At 41.4% G+C, this 15,709-nt stretch overlaps 1 protein-coding gene across 3 annotated transcripts in view; it reads right to left on the reverse strand.

The window, feature by feature from the left end:
• Nucleotides 1-638: 638 nt before the first annotated feature.
• ARHGEF11 (Rho guanine nucleotide exchange factor 11) overlaps nucleotides 639-15,709 on the reverse strand; it is a 77,838-nt gene continuing 62,767 nt past the window's right edge. For 2 of the 3 annotated variants that reach the window (XM_040411294.1, XM_040411293.1), the window contains 19 exons: nucleotides 14,803-14,982; nucleotides 13,849-13,896; nucleotides 13,421-13,602; nucleotides 13,166-13,312; nucleotides 12,985-13,064; nucleotides 12,203-12,328; nucleotides 11,974-12,091; nucleotides 10,605-10,783; nucleotides 10,409-10,484; nucleotides 10,061-10,228; nucleotides 9,536-9,623; nucleotides 9,290-9,397; nucleotides 9,057-9,136; nucleotides 8,643-8,867; nucleotides 8,034-8,453; nucleotides 5,580-5,675; nucleotides 2,951-3,216; nucleotides 2,216-2,402; nucleotides 639-1,401 (listed from right to left, as the gene is read on the reverse strand). In XM_040411294.1, the coding sequence (XP_040267228.1) occupies nucleotides 1,352-1,401; nucleotides 2,216-2,402; nucleotides 2,951-3,216; nucleotides 5,580-5,675; nucleotides 8,034-8,453; nucleotides 8,643-8,867; nucleotides 9,057-9,136; nucleotides 9,290-9,397; nucleotides 9,536-9,623; nucleotides 10,061-10,228; nucleotides 10,409-10,484; nucleotides 10,605-10,783; nucleotides 11,974-12,091; nucleotides 12,203-12,328; nucleotides 12,985-13,064; nucleotides 13,166-13,312; nucleotides 13,421-13,602; nucleotides 13,849-13,896; nucleotides 14,803-14,982 (2,824 nt within the window). In that variant the 3' untranslated portion in view covers nucleotides 639-1,351. The remainder of the gene's footprint in view (nucleotides 1,402-2,215; nucleotides 2,403-2,950; nucleotides 3,217-5,579; nucleotides 5,676-8,033; nucleotides 8,454-8,642; nucleotides 8,868-9,056; nucleotides 9,137-9,289; nucleotides 9,398-9,535; nucleotides 9,624-10,060; nucleotides 10,229-10,408; nucleotides 10,485-10,604; nucleotides 10,784-11,973; nucleotides 12,092-12,202; nucleotides 12,329-12,984; nucleotides 13,065-13,165; nucleotides 13,313-13,420; nucleotides 13,603-13,848; nucleotides 13,897-14,802; nucleotides 14,983-15,709) is intronic. The other variant, XM_040411295.1, reaches the window with a different exon arrangement.

Genomic DNA, 15,709 nt, shown 5'->3' on the forward strand with positions numbered 1-15,709 from the left:
GGAGCTCACTACATACAGATTATACAGTCACCACTAGTGGGAGCTCACTACATACAGATTATACAGCCATAACTAGGGAGGGCTCACTAGATACAGATTATACAGCCGCCACTAGAGGGAGCTCACTACATACAGATTATACAGCCATAACTAGGGAGGGCTCACTACATACAGATTATACAGCCGCCACTAGAGGGAGCTCACTACATACAGGATTATACAGCCGCCACTAGACGGAGCTCACTACATACAGATTATACAGCCACAACTAGGGAGGGCTCACTAGATACAGATTATACAGCCGCCACTAGAGGGAGCTCACTACATACAGATTATACAGCCATAACTAGGGAGGGCTCACTACATACAGATTATACAGCCGCCACTAGACGGAGCTCACTACATACAGATTATACAGTCACAACTAGGGAGGGCTCACTAGATACAGATTATAAAGCCACCACTAGGGGGAGTTTACTACATCCAGATTATGTAGTCACCACTAGGGAGAGCTCACTTGCTCGAGCGAGCGCATGAAACCTGATTCATAAACAGTTATAAACGCATGATCAATGTTAGTTGCCCGCCGGTACCGACGTAGTATTCATAACACAGCATTCACACTGAAGACACATGCCAGTGGTAAAAAGCTTGTTTTATTACAAGATGGAAGAGAGGGCAAAGGGCAAAAAAACTATATACAAAATAAAAATACATACATATTTATACATAAAAAAAAAAAACACGAGAGGCGGCCCCACTGTACAGACGCTTGGGACTTCTCTTGTCATTTGGACATAGTGCATTTTCTACAAGAACAGACTCTCCATAGTGTAGAGTGACAACCACAGGCCAGAGATCTTCCCACGACTGTCCACTAGAGGTCGCCTTCCTGCCAGGTCCATTCCTATGGAGGCGGCATGCGCGTTTCGGAGACAGAGCAAACACTCCCGTATTGTGTTAGAAACCAATCCTGACAGTGTAGGGTTTTTTTTTTGTCTCTTTCTTTAAATAGGTATATAACTATACATATACATATATATAGATATTTATATTTAATTTATTAAGCTAACATGCTTCGCACGGTTTTTTTGTCTTCCAAAAATAATTCCAGTTTGTTTGTTTTTTTAATTTTCCCTCCATTTGAGTTCTTGTCTTTTTTTTTTAATCAGTCCAAGTCTGGCTGTTCAGTAAAAACCTCAACTGTAAAGTGCCTATGTCCTTAGCCGGCAGCCATGTTTGTGTAGCCTTGTGTTGCCGACACCCCTTGAAAATGATTCTGGACAGACGAGAGGTTGAACAGTAGTGGTAGAGATCCTAGTGATTTTTTTTTTGGCGTCTATGCACAAGGTTAAAGGCCCATGGTAAGATTTAAAGCATCGTCATGTGGATCTGTAAGGCCTTAAAAAAAAAGTAAACAATAAGAATTAGGTTAATACTTAAAACTTAAAGGGAGCTCTACCCTTGCTTATGTTCTATCCCAAATTTAAGACCCACCTTCAACTGAGAATGCAGCACCTGGCACAAAGGATCATGGTCAAGTTTTTTGAAAATTTAACAAGAAAAGTTTCAGTGGCTTCCCCCCAAAAGTTCTGATTCATACATACAAGCCAGTTTTAAGGAATGGCCGATGGACAGCTTTAGAGTGGTTCTCCTACTTGTTAGAAGGCTCTTGTCTCATAGGCCCAGTGAGCAGTGAATATGGTGCTGAGAGCACTGGCTTTATAGGGGTTAAGGGGGCTCTGAGAGGTGGGACCCAGCCTACAGCCTAGTGATTTGCTATAGAAGGTGGAGGTGGACTGCAGAAGCAATGAATCAGAGGTATCTCTTGGTCCCTAGTGTAAAATCTGTAACAGGCACTTATTAATACTGGTGTCTTCTTATGTGACCGAGGGGGCTGCACATCTCTGGCCAAAGTTGTCTGGGCAATAAACTCTGCAATCTTCAGAAGAAACATGGACCCTTCTCAGGAGACATGTAGAAGACTCAACTTTAGAACTGTGACTTAGGACACAATATGTGCAAATAAAAATAGTTTATGCTATGTTTTGTAGGTCATGTTTCTTCTTCATTTCTGTTTAGAATTCCTAGGTGGGAGAATCCACTCTATGAACTTAGAATTCCCTAATGGGGAGTATGAAAATGGGTTTTCTAAAATGGACAACCCCTTGATATAAACCTGTCGCCATATTTTACCAAATAAGGTGCTACTTACTATCTGGATGGAGGGACACAGAAATGCTGTTTTTCACAAAGAAAAGTGAACTACTATTAACAGTGGACCCGTGGTGTACTTCTGGTTGCATGTCCTCGACCATCGGTGGTTCAAGCTCCCGAGATGAGTCTTCAGTGGATTTATCCTTTAAAGACCTTAAAAGCTCTTGATGTGCCGACTCCACCTCCTGATAAGAAGAGAGAAGAAATATTTTAGATTTTACAACACATATATTAGTATGAATGTGACTTGGATCATTGGGAGGAACAACAGTTAGAAGGAGCTCAGCTGAAACTGATCTCAAATTCTGACTCCACGGACATCAAGGATAATTGAGAATTCATGCAGCAGAAATTTATTTTGTGTAACTATATTAAACAGCAGGAAGCAAAAAAAATTATAATAAAATACGTGGCGTATCTAAGAATGCCACATCTCACCACCTCGGGCTTGATGGTAAATTAAAAGGGATCTCCTATATGGATGGGATTCAGTGGTTCACACCTATTTGATTTGTTCATATACATAAATGATCACATCAACCCAAAGCTTTACAATCAAGTTGTTTGGAAGGATCTGCTTATGTTTGGCTCAATACACTTCAAGATATAGAAACCTAAATGTGATACATCATCAGATCTTTGGAAATCCAGCAAGCCACAACCAATACCCATAATGGGTAATCATCTTACACTCACAGTTCAGGCAGTCCATTTGTAGTCCATGTCCACTCACCTGTAACCTGTGTAATTTGTCCGTTAGCTGTTTAATTGTTCTGAAGATCATATCAACATCTTGAATAACCAAATTAGGTGGCACATCAGAGCCAGATACTCCACTTTCTATACTTTGAGTCGGAAGGTTGTTATTTTCTAAACTATTGGCTGGTTTCTGCTCAGTTTCGGGTTCTCTGTACCAACTCAATTCTGAGGGTGGTTGGGGCTCTTCTTTAGGGGGAGGCAGTGATGGTACAGTCGGCATGACCACATAAAAAAAATTTCCTATCACGTAGAATGAAGAAAATAAAAAAATTATGGAAGGGTAAATTCGAACATTGTAAAATCTCAAGTTCATGCAATCACCAAGAGTCATCTGCCCGAAAGACTCTAATATCTAAGCAAGAGGCTAGTTGATGAGAATTCATCTCCACTCTGGCAAAACCGTTGCAAGTATTCAAACAATGGATTAGCAGATTAGACTGGTCCGAACTATTCAGAGATGTTAATATGGAAGAAACATGGATGGTTAGGAGGTCCAAAGATAAAGACCTCAAGGGGGATGAGAAGGAAGTTAAAAAATAAAATGAGCTGGCTGGATGAGCAAAAGCTTACGAGGCATCACCCTTAACCACATTGGTGAAGATCAATCAAATTTTGACTCAAATAACAATGTCTGAGGAACATCTCCGAGGAGACCTTATCTATAACATATCGCAATATTGAGAAGAACACAATGAAGGTGGAATGACTTATGTTTCTACCAAATGTAGGACAATTCTAAGCATCAAGACTTCATTAAGATGTCACATTGTATGACCAATTTTCCTGTATAGAGAGAGAAGAAGGATGAAGCTTCTCAAGGATATCTTGATCCTTCAAATTTTTTTTATATTTGTTTAATCTTCAACATGACCAAGAGTTTTGGAGTATTTGGGAGGAGACACAGACATTATTCAATGAAATGAGGACAAAGAGATATCCACAACTGTTACTATCGTGTACACTATGTAATTAACCGTTATCACTCTAGTCCTGTCCTTCACAAAAGAACCTATAGAAAATGTACCAATATCTCCTGAGGACAACCATAGACATCGTTTTTCATGACCAGTCAACAAGAGGGAAAATCTAATGAATACATCCTGCTAATCTGTCATGACTGTATTTATATGGAGTCCTGCAGTGTAGACAAGTATTACTTTTTATCCTAAAATCCTTCTTATTCTCCCGTTGTTTCTGTCATGAATATCCTTCAAGATGCCTCCCTCTCAGTCTCCTGGCACATGTAGACCTGTCGTCACAAACATAATTATATATGAGTGAACAGGTGATCCAACTCCCAAGATCAGCACACACCTGTCTTGAAAACTCCTTTGCTGCTGAAACAAATTCAAATGGTGCAAGATGGCTATTCTAAACTAGTTCATCGCCTCAAAAAACAGGTTTCGACAGATCGTTGCCCCCCAAGAATATGGAAAAGGCACCTACAATATGTTGCCCTCCCAGTATTTACTAATTGGAAAAAAGCATTTAAGAATCAATTGCATAAGAGCATAAACATGTACAAATATGTACAAGCTATAGACAACACAATTCGAGTCTAAAAGCGGTTAGGTGCACCAAGTATTGACAAAAAATTTATCTGAAATGTTTTAGACCCTGTGTCAGTTGCAAGTTGCTTTTAATTATAGCCTTGGTGAAGGCCTGGAGCATGATTACTCTGGACATTCTTGGTGGGGATACCAGCCACTAGACCTTCAAAAGTGTGATCCACCATCTGTAACATCTCAGAAACATCTGGTAAGACATATCAATGAAGGTCTGGTTGCTGGGGTCACCACCAACAAATTTCCAAACTATTTCCAAAGTAATCAGACTCTAGCTCCAGACCTCCACCATATCAGAAGAGGCTACAACAGATAGACCTCTGTAGGATGGAAGCACACATCAGTTTTTGATGCAGTTTTTGGGGCCAGAGCCATAAGTGGATCCAGTAGGAAGAAGTATACATCCTCCTTTATATTTCCCATTCCTTTTGAATCCACTCCTGGCTTTGGCTTAAAAATCAGCATGCATGATTCCAGCCTTAAATTGTACCTTCTGTTTTTGAAATCTTTTGACAAGCTAAAGTGTCAAAGAGATTTTGTTAGGATTAGGGGGGTGCCGAGACCACACCGATCACCGAAACAAACAGGCAGTAGCACTCAGCTGAGTACTGTGTTCCTTTGGTTGTTTTAGCTAACACCCAGATCCTCATCAAAACTTCTACCAACCTAGGTCCTCAACGATAAAAACATCTAACCACCAGATCTTCATGAAAACGTCTAATCACCCGTATTCTCAACAATCTAAACTTCTAACCACTTTGACATGTCAGAAGTTTTCTGAAAATAGCAGTAGACTGCAAGGATACAGAGGACAATTTGTCAAAAAAGCCCAAATACCACCTTCAATATGTTTACCATTATACAGATGTGGGAACATTTACTTAATCATTAGTGTAATTTTTTTATTTATTTTTTAAGAGAAGGGTGATGCCACTGAGTGCGCACAATGATGGTGATAAGATAGGGAGCATTTCATCATCATCTTGGTGATTAGGGCCGACGTCTCCTGTCAGTTCTTACAACGCATAAAAGATTTACCATCTAAAACCGTTCCGCCGCCAGCTTCCTGCAACACTGTTTCTGATTGGCTGCTGTCTGGCAACGGTATGACATCATTACTGCCCACCACCTCAGCTGTGTAGAAGACACCAGAAAAAAAAAAGAGAAAATAATAAAAGAAAAACAAAAATAAAATAAAAAAGGAAATAAAAAGGAAGGGGGAATATGGTGGAAAGACAAAACAAAAATAAAATTTAGAAGGTAAAACAGAAAATCAGCTGAAAGATCGTTAGTGTGCAAATTTGATTGACAATTTTCAGAAGGAATAGTTTATTGAAGACGTTAGTCCCTAGTTTCTCACCCTTCTAAAAAAAAGCAATGTTACAAATGCCACGACTACACACCAAAGGACTGACAGACACCCCCTGCAGACTTACACCCCAAAATATGATCCTTCACATGCGAGTATAGATGTCTCAACTTGTAAAATTTATGGCTGTGACATTAAGGGATACTAGAGGTCACCAGTGATTTGAATAAATAGATTGTCCAGCCCTGTTCTCCTAATCTTGGAAAATCCTTCAAAGGAAATTGTCCTTCAAAGGAAATCGGGAAACATTTAAGCTGAAGTAGGCAATGGACACTGGTGTACAGCAACCAACACACAACTGTCCCAACAGATACAATCTTTACACCAAGGCCAAGACAGTCTCTGTTGAGAAGTGGATTCACCATTAGTTAGATGCCATTGACTGTTCTTGGCCTTGAAAGCCCATAGTTTAACTAGGAGGTGACTTTCTAAGAAGAAATTATTCGGTTGAGGCCATAGGTGTCAATTTATCAATTCCAACCCTCAATTTAAAAAAAGACAGAGCAGAGAAGAGAGTATTTGAGTGTTTTTCTTAGGTATAACTGTGTGGTCCCAAGAAATGTCATCAAGATGAGATGACGCACCTAAGTGCGTGCATGCGAAAAGTCCCAATTTTTTAGGACAATCCCGCAAATTGAACTGCACATAGTTGGTGCTTATGTAAATTTCACCCAAGTATGTAAGTTTTATAAGCTAAAAAGCAATGTAACCTGACCAAGTACATGAGAAGACAGTACACACTGTCTCTTAAGATATAAGCACTTTCCACCCCCAACATACACTATCCTGCTTAGATGCCTCACTCTTTACACTTTCTGTGACCTCCAACTTGTTTACATTCCCCTGCACGAAGTGGTAATTGTCCTGTCCACTGTCTGTGTCCTAGCTGTGACTCCTTGAGGCCATTTCCTAATCCAAGTCCTGCCCTCTAACCCCTGATCCTTACTAGATGTGTACGAAACCAGTGAATGTCAGGATTTCAATGAGTGGCATATAACTCGGCACAGTTATAGATATTGTGAGTAAGACACTGTGGAATTATGGGAAAAGGTGACAAAAATATTTTTCTCCTTTCCTGTTAAAACAGTGTGTTTTACATAGGCTTCACAATTAGAAAATGGAACAGTGCTGCCCCCTTGAGAATCCCAATGGCTAATGGCTTTCATCACCAGTTACTAGACAGGACTAGCATCCATAACACTTATCAATTTCTGAAGCTACTGGTTGGAAGGTGTATTTCATCACAATATATAACTCATACGTTCCTGCAGCCAGGGGCGTCGTTAGGTCAAAACATTCGGGGCTTGAGCCCCGAATGTTTTGTCCAGTGCCCCGAATGTTATCCTGGTAGCATTTTTTTTATTGGCTATTCCAGGGCCCTTTAATATTGATTAGACCTGTGCAACCCACCACAGATCATCCCCCCACCCCCTTGTACTTGTTCCGCTGATCCCCTACTTGCGGGCTGCGGATCAGCGGAACAAGTACAAGGGGGTGGGGGGATGATCTGTGGTGGGTTGCCCAGGTGCAATCAATATCAAAGGGCCGTGGAATAGCCAAATAAAATAAAAAATGCTACTAGCATAACATTCGGGGCACTGGACAAAACATCCGGGGCTCAAGCCCCGAATGTTTTGACCTAACAACGCCCCTGCAGTACAGATGGAATGGAGTGTCTTAAAAAAATTGATCAATCTATACAGTTCTAATCTATAAAGTTTCTTATTAAGTTCCAGTTTGCAGTCCTGCCTCCAAAACCTGCACCTAGAGTGTCGCAATGGGTTCCTCAAACGTCACCCCTTCACTTCAAGCCTTTCTACCTAGTTACCACAATGTAGTTGCAGGTAAGGATGTCATCTAATCACAAGTGAAGCCTTCAACATTAAGGATTACTACCATGCACAAGGGAAACTGACAACTCAAATAGACCTCTCTGTACCCAGAGGTGACCGGTTTTATATTTAGGAGACACATGGCTTTAGCTCAGATGGCCTGCCCTTACTTAGTCCAAGTCTGGTTAACTTGAAAGGGAGGTCATAAGTTCAGTATTAGACCTGGCTGGTACTATTTTTATGACCTGTCCATGTCATCAAGGACCAAGAACGTGAAATCCATTCTCTTACCTTTTCTTACTACTTTATATGGTCTATTACTATGGTCCTCCGAAGTAGTATCTGATGGATCATTTCTGTTTTCTAGTTCAGAACTCCCTTTGTCGTGGCCCTCGACCATATCCCAAACACTCTCCTCTTCATCTCTAGAACCTTGCCTCCTGTGATGGTGAGTGAGGTCCACCACAGCTCTACTGCCCTCTGCGATACTAGAGCGTTGCGATGTCAGTTTATCCCGGTCATCATTGGCGTTTTCTCCATCTACAGTTTCTAATACAGAGTCTGTTGCCATATCCCATGGGTGTGCAGCCCCACCGGAAACTGAAGGCGTGGGTGTGTGGTCATCCTCTAGTTCAGGCGTGGGGGCAGAATCATATTCTGAATGTCTCGTGGGAAGAAGACTTCGTAGAATAAGCTGTCGAAGATTCTGGACTAAAGGAAGATCAAGTTCAAGCATGAGGAATACCAAGTTCAAGTGGGCAACTCTAATGGTCAATGGACCTAAAGCCTACATTAGATTGTTTTAGAAGATATTACAAAGCAAAAGTTACAGTAGATCATCTATGACCAAGCATCAAACGCAATATAAGGGATTTAAACAAAAACTATACAACATCTCACCATCTTCAAGTGCAGATTCTGCTAAACCCTCTCTTACTGATGGCCACTGGTAGGCAAGGTACGTGGGATCAGACTGGTTTTCTGAACCTCCTCCTGCATCCTCCACTTGAGATGGAAATGGCAATTGTGTAGGCGTCTGTGCTTCATCCTCTTCTACACCCTCTGGTTCTTCCAGAAGAACCTCAGTCTTGTGAGAGTGTGCCAGGAACTCACCCTGATTCTCATCTGCAGCGACACATTAGTAGCTTGTTAATAGTGGGCTGTGGTACCTATCTGAGATTATTTTGAGCATATTTATTTTCATGGAGTAGTATATATAAAAATATTTGGCTGTTTTGTATAACAATTCACTATTATAAAATTTCCAGTAGTAGTTGTAAAAAGATATATTACTCAAGAAAATACACAACTCACCCGTTGTGATGTCTTCACTGTTGGTTCTCAAATTAGTGTCGGACAATAAATTCGGGATGCCTGCATCCTGTAAAACTGAACTACAAGATTAAGACAGAAGGAGAACATTACATTGAGTGAAAGCCTTTTGAGGTTAAGTAAAATTTAGATATTTCTTCAGGATGATTATCCTACTGTTAAAAGAGGACATTAAGTAACAAGTCATCCATAGAGGAAGCTAAAATTGACCTCACCTAGCAGAGGTTGTCCTTGATTGGACCAGGTTCCGAGTGCTTGGTTTTATTGAAATGGGTGGATGTCTTGTGGCACTTTTGGCAGCTTCTTCAAGTAGGTCTTTCCACCTGTTGAACATTAAGACATGACACAAATACACAAATCATACAAATGATAATGGCAGAAGTGTGAAAATAATACCGTACAACATGAAAATCTACATAACAACAAAGCTCATCTGACTTAATAATAAAAGCGAGACTTACGTGTTTTTTTCAGAGGACGTCATTGCCACCAACTCGTAGATCTGGGGTCCAAGTTCAGATGTGCAAATAATGAAGAAGGCTCTTTTATCTGTTAAAGGCAAACAGAAAATAACAGTATAAACTTTTACATCATGCAGTATGATCTAACTGTTCCTATATATCCAATAGCAAAGTATAGACATCATCCCAAGATGTGATTTGGGGGACAATAGCAAGGACCAAGTCAACAAACGGTGTTATAATTGGTAAATCTAAGAGAACAAATCAGTAGGTAGAAAATCCTACACACAGTGTATATACTTCGTTGGAAGACCAAAAATGGACAAAACAGAATGGCTTATTGGCACCCAGAACATTCTCCTCCAGCTACCGGGTAGGCAATGGATGTCTAATGCAAAGGGTTTACTAACATACAAAATGGTTACAAAAAATGTGGAACCCAACATGAAGCAGCCCAAAATAATAATGGCAAATACCGAACCTCATCCATGACCCTTCTTTCTTCATAGATTATTGAGTTATTACCTGTGGCTACTGCCCGGACCAGCACAGAATTCAGCTTGATAACAGGACTGAATGTTTGCTTGGTTTCAGAGGAAACCACTGAGGTCTTGCTTTGACACTTGAGCACCAGCTTCTCATCTTGTTTCTGAAGGAGAACTAGAAGATCATCTAGGAGAAGAACATGCAGATCTGTAGGAAGAGAAACAAGCAAGTGATAAAACAATGGCTGAATATTCTTCTGGATAACCAGTATAATTATGTCAGCTCATTTTATTTCATGTTCTTCATTGCTTACTATCCTACATCTCATTACTCTAGTGATTTCATGGTAACCTACATACATCAATTATGCCAACACAGATCACTTACCAATGGTCTTGTCTTTTGTTATCCTCCACGTTAGAGATCCTTCATGGATCATACGTCTTGATGTCAGGTCCAAGTTCTGTAAAGCAGAAAACATGATCTTCTAAATTGTACAATTTTTCCAGTCTATCCTGATGCCACAACTACCTCATCATATTCAACCCTATCTATGATTGATCAGGTGCTCGCTCTTGTCCACCTTAAATTCTGCAGCCAGTGGGTTATTGCTTCTCTCCAGGGAAGTGGTGTCCAAACGTTTCTGGTATTCCGCCAAACGATATTCGTTCTCTCGCTGCTTCACCGACTCATTCACAAATTTCAAGATGTCTCGACATCTATCCCGACAGCGGCACAACTTCTCATATTCTGGTGTGCCAGCTGAGAAGATACAAGAAGGTATGTATATGCCTGTCTCATATGGGATCAGAGCTTATGCCCCCTAAAGTTTATTAATTTTATTTCCCCTCCATCTCCCTCTCCAAAGTTAAGGGTTGAAAAAAGCTTCATACTCACCGTACCAATCTCCCGTTGCTCCTATACCAGTCCTGCCTGTCTCTACTTTCTGGTCCCTTGCAATTCAGAAGACACCAGACAGCTCTCTGACCAATCACTGGCCACAGTGGTGACCCATCTCAGGGAGTGAGTGACAGAAAGAGTCATATCTCCATGCCAGAGAAGACCAGGAAGTAGAAACCAGTGGGGGACCTGGGAAGCAGTGGAAGGGGACCGGTGGGGCACAGCAAGGTGAGTAGAGGACTTACTTTATTAATTGATATTATTCTTTCTTAGCACAATTTAATTGGCCAGACAACCCTTCTAAATACAACAGGCTTGCAGGAACAGGGTGAGGCTTATTCTGCTTGGTCTCTGGTAGGAAGGAGTTAGAGGTCCCCCCTACTGCAATTGAAATAAAGCACCAGTTAACTCCACCCTTTTGGGTATGCCAACACTTGATCCAAAATATGGTTAAATATGTGAAAAGCCCCTGCTTCTCCATGGATGCTACAGTGATCTAGATCATCATTTATAATAATGACCTATGACATACTTCGCAACGTTTAAGTTGGTAAATTGGCATCTAAACCCCAACCCCTAGGAATGCCCCAACTCCGTCCAGGAACACGCACTTATGGTTATTGTTAGCCCTGCCCATTTTTCTTACAGGACAGCCAAAAATTCCTAGGACTGTCTCTGACTATCAAGGACAGTCCTGGCAAATTCAGGACAGTTGGCAAGTACTCTATGGCAATCCCAAACTTGCCAGAAAAAGGAAGTGTTGTTGTGAGATCATTCACTGCTTCCTCTAGGAACAACCCAGATTCAGATCCTTATTGGGGCAGGAAAGGCACACAAGCCATTTCCCAGGCCCCTCACCTACCCTTTGGGACAGGGCTCTGTAGTGGGCACCAATCCCAGGATATTTTTAAGATGCCTGAATACAAGGAGAACTGGCCCGATAACAGGTCCCTAGGATATGCAATTAATATCAAAGCAATATCAATACCTAAAGGTTGGCAAAGATTCCAAGAATGTTTTTGCTTTTTGCCTTTGCCTTCATTTTCTCTTACCATCCGTGTGTTTGATAATGTTCTCCAAAAGCAAAGGGTATTTCGTCAGTCTCTGCATTTCAGATACTATAAGATCTTTCAGCTGAAGTCTCCGGCACTGAGGGCTGCTCTCTGCTTCCTAAAATACGGGCAAAAAGACAATCAATGGCAGGCGGAAGGCCGATGATGAATGGAGAACCCTACAGCTACAGATCTCTAAGAAAGAAGCGAGAGCATGGATGGACAGTACCTGCATGAAGAGGTTAAACCGAGCTTCTTTACGCTTTTTGATTTTAATAAGGTCAAGGGCGATAGTCTGGCACGAGCAGAACTTGGCAGTTTCTTGGCACACTTCTTCTCCGGCTGCTCCATCAAACTGAAATGAATAGATAAAAATAAATAAATAAATAAAACATTTTAATGTGCAAATCCACACTTTCAATTATAATGCAGATTTCAATGGGACTGGCTCATCTCTCACCCCCTGAGGGCAGATGTCTGTGGGGTAGGCATGTTTAACTTCAGCATGTCCCATCATTTTGTTCTCATAGATGATAAGCCACCGCCAGGTGTCTGGCATGAGCTTACTCCCCTCTCCCTATTGAAAAAGCATGGCCAAGCCCATTCTGCATGTGTATGGAGTGGTTGGAAGGAATAGTTGTCAGTTCGTTCAGCCAACTATTATCTAAGGTGTAGGGCCACCTTAAGAGGACGGTAAACCATCTTCATCCTTGTGGCAGTAGGAGGCAAATGACCCTACAGAAATTCTCCACAAGAACATGAATATATGGCTTCCTCTGGCTTAGAAGACTGTTCTGCCATAATAGAACCAGAGTACCGATGACTAATACAGGTGAATAGACCGCTGCACAGGCATGCGCATAGTATGGTCAATGTCCAATTTTCTTTCCCCCAGATATCTAAGCCTCCAGACCCTGGTCTCAACTAGACAGTAATATCATATCCACCAACTTACAAGCATGTTTAGACATGGTTCTGTCTCATATGGTGGTTTTAGGCAACAACACTTACCCGGGACAGCATAAGGTCACCAATCTCTTTGACAACTGGTCCTTCCTCCCTCACCCTCTTCATGAGCTCTACCAAATAGTCTGAAAGTAGGAAAGTGGGAGAGAATGTAAGAAACCATGCGTCTTCCTTCATTTGCATCCAACCAAGGTCAGTCAATCCTTAGGAGAACATGAATACTTACTGTGGATCTCAATCAGCTCAGGGAGATTAGGAAACACAAGCAGAAGCTCCTCTGTGGACAAAAAGTTCTCCTTGCGCATCCTCTGATAGAAAATGTGATCAAGAACTCGAAGGACTCGAAGATGAGAGGCCTCTGTCATAAATAGCTCTGAGGAGGAGAAAATGGCTACAGTTCAGAACTCAAGTGACCAACCATGAGGACCAGGGGAAGATTGTATACTGAGAAGATTGATGTATTACCAACACGGACACTCACCGTGTATTACTTCCTGGCGTGCCCTCTCCTTTGCAGTTAGATGTTGAGCCACCTCCCTGCCCACAGTGTGTTGCCAGTTCTGGGCATCGGGTTCGGGGTCTGACATATGCCCTAAATCGTCTTCTTGGAGGTTGGCCAGCAAGGATTCACCAGTAAAGATCATATTTGGAGACTCCATACTCCTGAAATAACAGAGATAGTTAATGATGGTTCCACTGAGGCCTAATCCCTCAAGAGATGGACTTCCTATCCACAGTCTGTCAGCTGAGATTCTTTGGTCCCATATACAGTTAGATCACAGTCCCATATACAGTTAGGTCCTAGCAACGGATCGAGACTGCAGATTTATTTTTTGTCTTTTTTTATACAGTAATTGGATGTGGCTGCTCTATCAGAAGAAGTAACCCATTATAGGACAGCTTTCTCACCTGCGGATAAGCTTGGGGGTGTAGGGTGGTGTTGGGTTATCCAGGGACCTGTTACATAAAAAACTGTTTGTTAAATTTCAACAAGACTTTACCAGCTCAAAAAAGACTGTATAAGGGCATGTCACAAGCACAACTCCGAAATGTATTTACTAGAGAAGCCATAACAGATGGGCCACATACCCATTCCATGGAGCTAATCCAACATCTTTTCTGTTAGGAATTCAAGAGAATAAGTGTCAAGCAAAACACATATTGGTTTCCACCTTGTTTGGCTTCATTAGTGAAGACCTCAATGTCACTACAGCTCTTCATATCTATATTTCCACTGATGACGTCTTATAAGGGTGCTGTTACTTGTAGAATAGTGGGGTGGTAGTATGTCACGTAGCTTGTACAGGTGAAGCACATGGTCCTCCCAATGACCTTAATATTAGTAACCTACTTTTACGATAGGACATCAAAATTTGACCAGTATGGTTCCAGATCTGGCACCACAACAATCAGAATTCCTAACAATTGGAGTTTGCCTTGTTAGTTGTCACGTGGATGCCTTGGGCACCAATCCAAGTAGGCACAGAAAGCACCTAGGTGTGCGCCCATGGAATTAATGTATGACCAACATGGAGAAAGGAAGGTAAAAAGGTATGACCAACATGGAGAAAGGTAGAGAAACATGTCTGTATATGTGCATGCACGTTGGGTGACAGAGTGACCAAAGACAATTAGTCACAGCCTCAAATATGGCTGAAGACATCAACAACATCCCTTCATTCAGGGTAGGAAGACCCGATCTGGAGAACAACATGCTGCTCTAACATGAGACAAACTGTACAGACTAAGAGGAACCTCCTAGGAGCACTCAGATGTTTGCTATTTAAACATTTTCCTAGGATATCATGAGCCGATTGAGCGGAGCTAACACTCATCTAACGCCTGGCCCACCAGAATACTCACCTTGTGGACAGACTAGATGCTGAAGATGATGCAGACTGATGTAGCCTTGTTGCCTCGGCCGCTGCATCCATGTCTACATCACTGCGAGAGCGAGGCACGTTGTCAGCTTTGCGGGATTTCTTCAGCTCTTCCCGCCCCTTTAAGCTTTCTGAACGGCCAAGTTTTACCTCCGACCTGGCACTAAGACGGTAAGAATATGGCAAATCAATAAGGTTTTACACCCATCATAAAAGGCTCTAGGGGCCCCTATGCAATGATTATAATTGGCCCTCAAAATAGGATCCTGTCACCCTTGACAGAAGGTCTTTGGGGGCTCCCTGTCCATGCCCTTTGTGTAACCACCCTGAAGTCCTGCTCAGTTTTCATCACCTAGAAGCAAATGATATAGGACTAACCAGGACTTGGCCCCATCTCTTCAAGGGCCCCATAGCAGTCTGCTTGTAGTGCATGTACGCCCTTGGAAGTATGTACTACAATTTTCAAAATAGTGGATCAATCAAATTAGATTTATATTTTTAATTGATTATTTAAATTTAATATTAAATAGATTTTTTTATTTTTACTTTTTTTTTACTTTTTAACCAATTTAAAGGCACAAAAGTAATTAAAAAACATAATTTGTTTACCATTTCCCAGCCCTGACACTTTTGCACACAACTCTCTTCTATATTAACCCCCCGAGTGATTCATCTGTGAATGTCCAGGTCATTTATTTTAATTTACATTTATTATTTTTCATATTTTTTTTAACAACTAAAAAGCACAAAAAGAGAATCCAAACATTTTTAATTTTTTTTTTGGGACCATTTCCCAGGACTGGCACTCCCGTACATGACTCTCTTTCTACATTAACCCTCACACAATCCGCGAGCGTCCAGGCCATTAATCTTAATCCGCTGTGAACAGG

Source organism: Bufo bufo, chromosome 11, assembly GCF_905171765.1.
Source record: "Bufo bufo chromosome 11, aBufBuf1.1, whole genome shotgun sequence".
Classification (NCBI taxonomy): domain Eukaryota; kingdom Metazoa; phylum Chordata; class Amphibia; order Anura; family Bufonidae; genus Bufo; species Bufo bufo.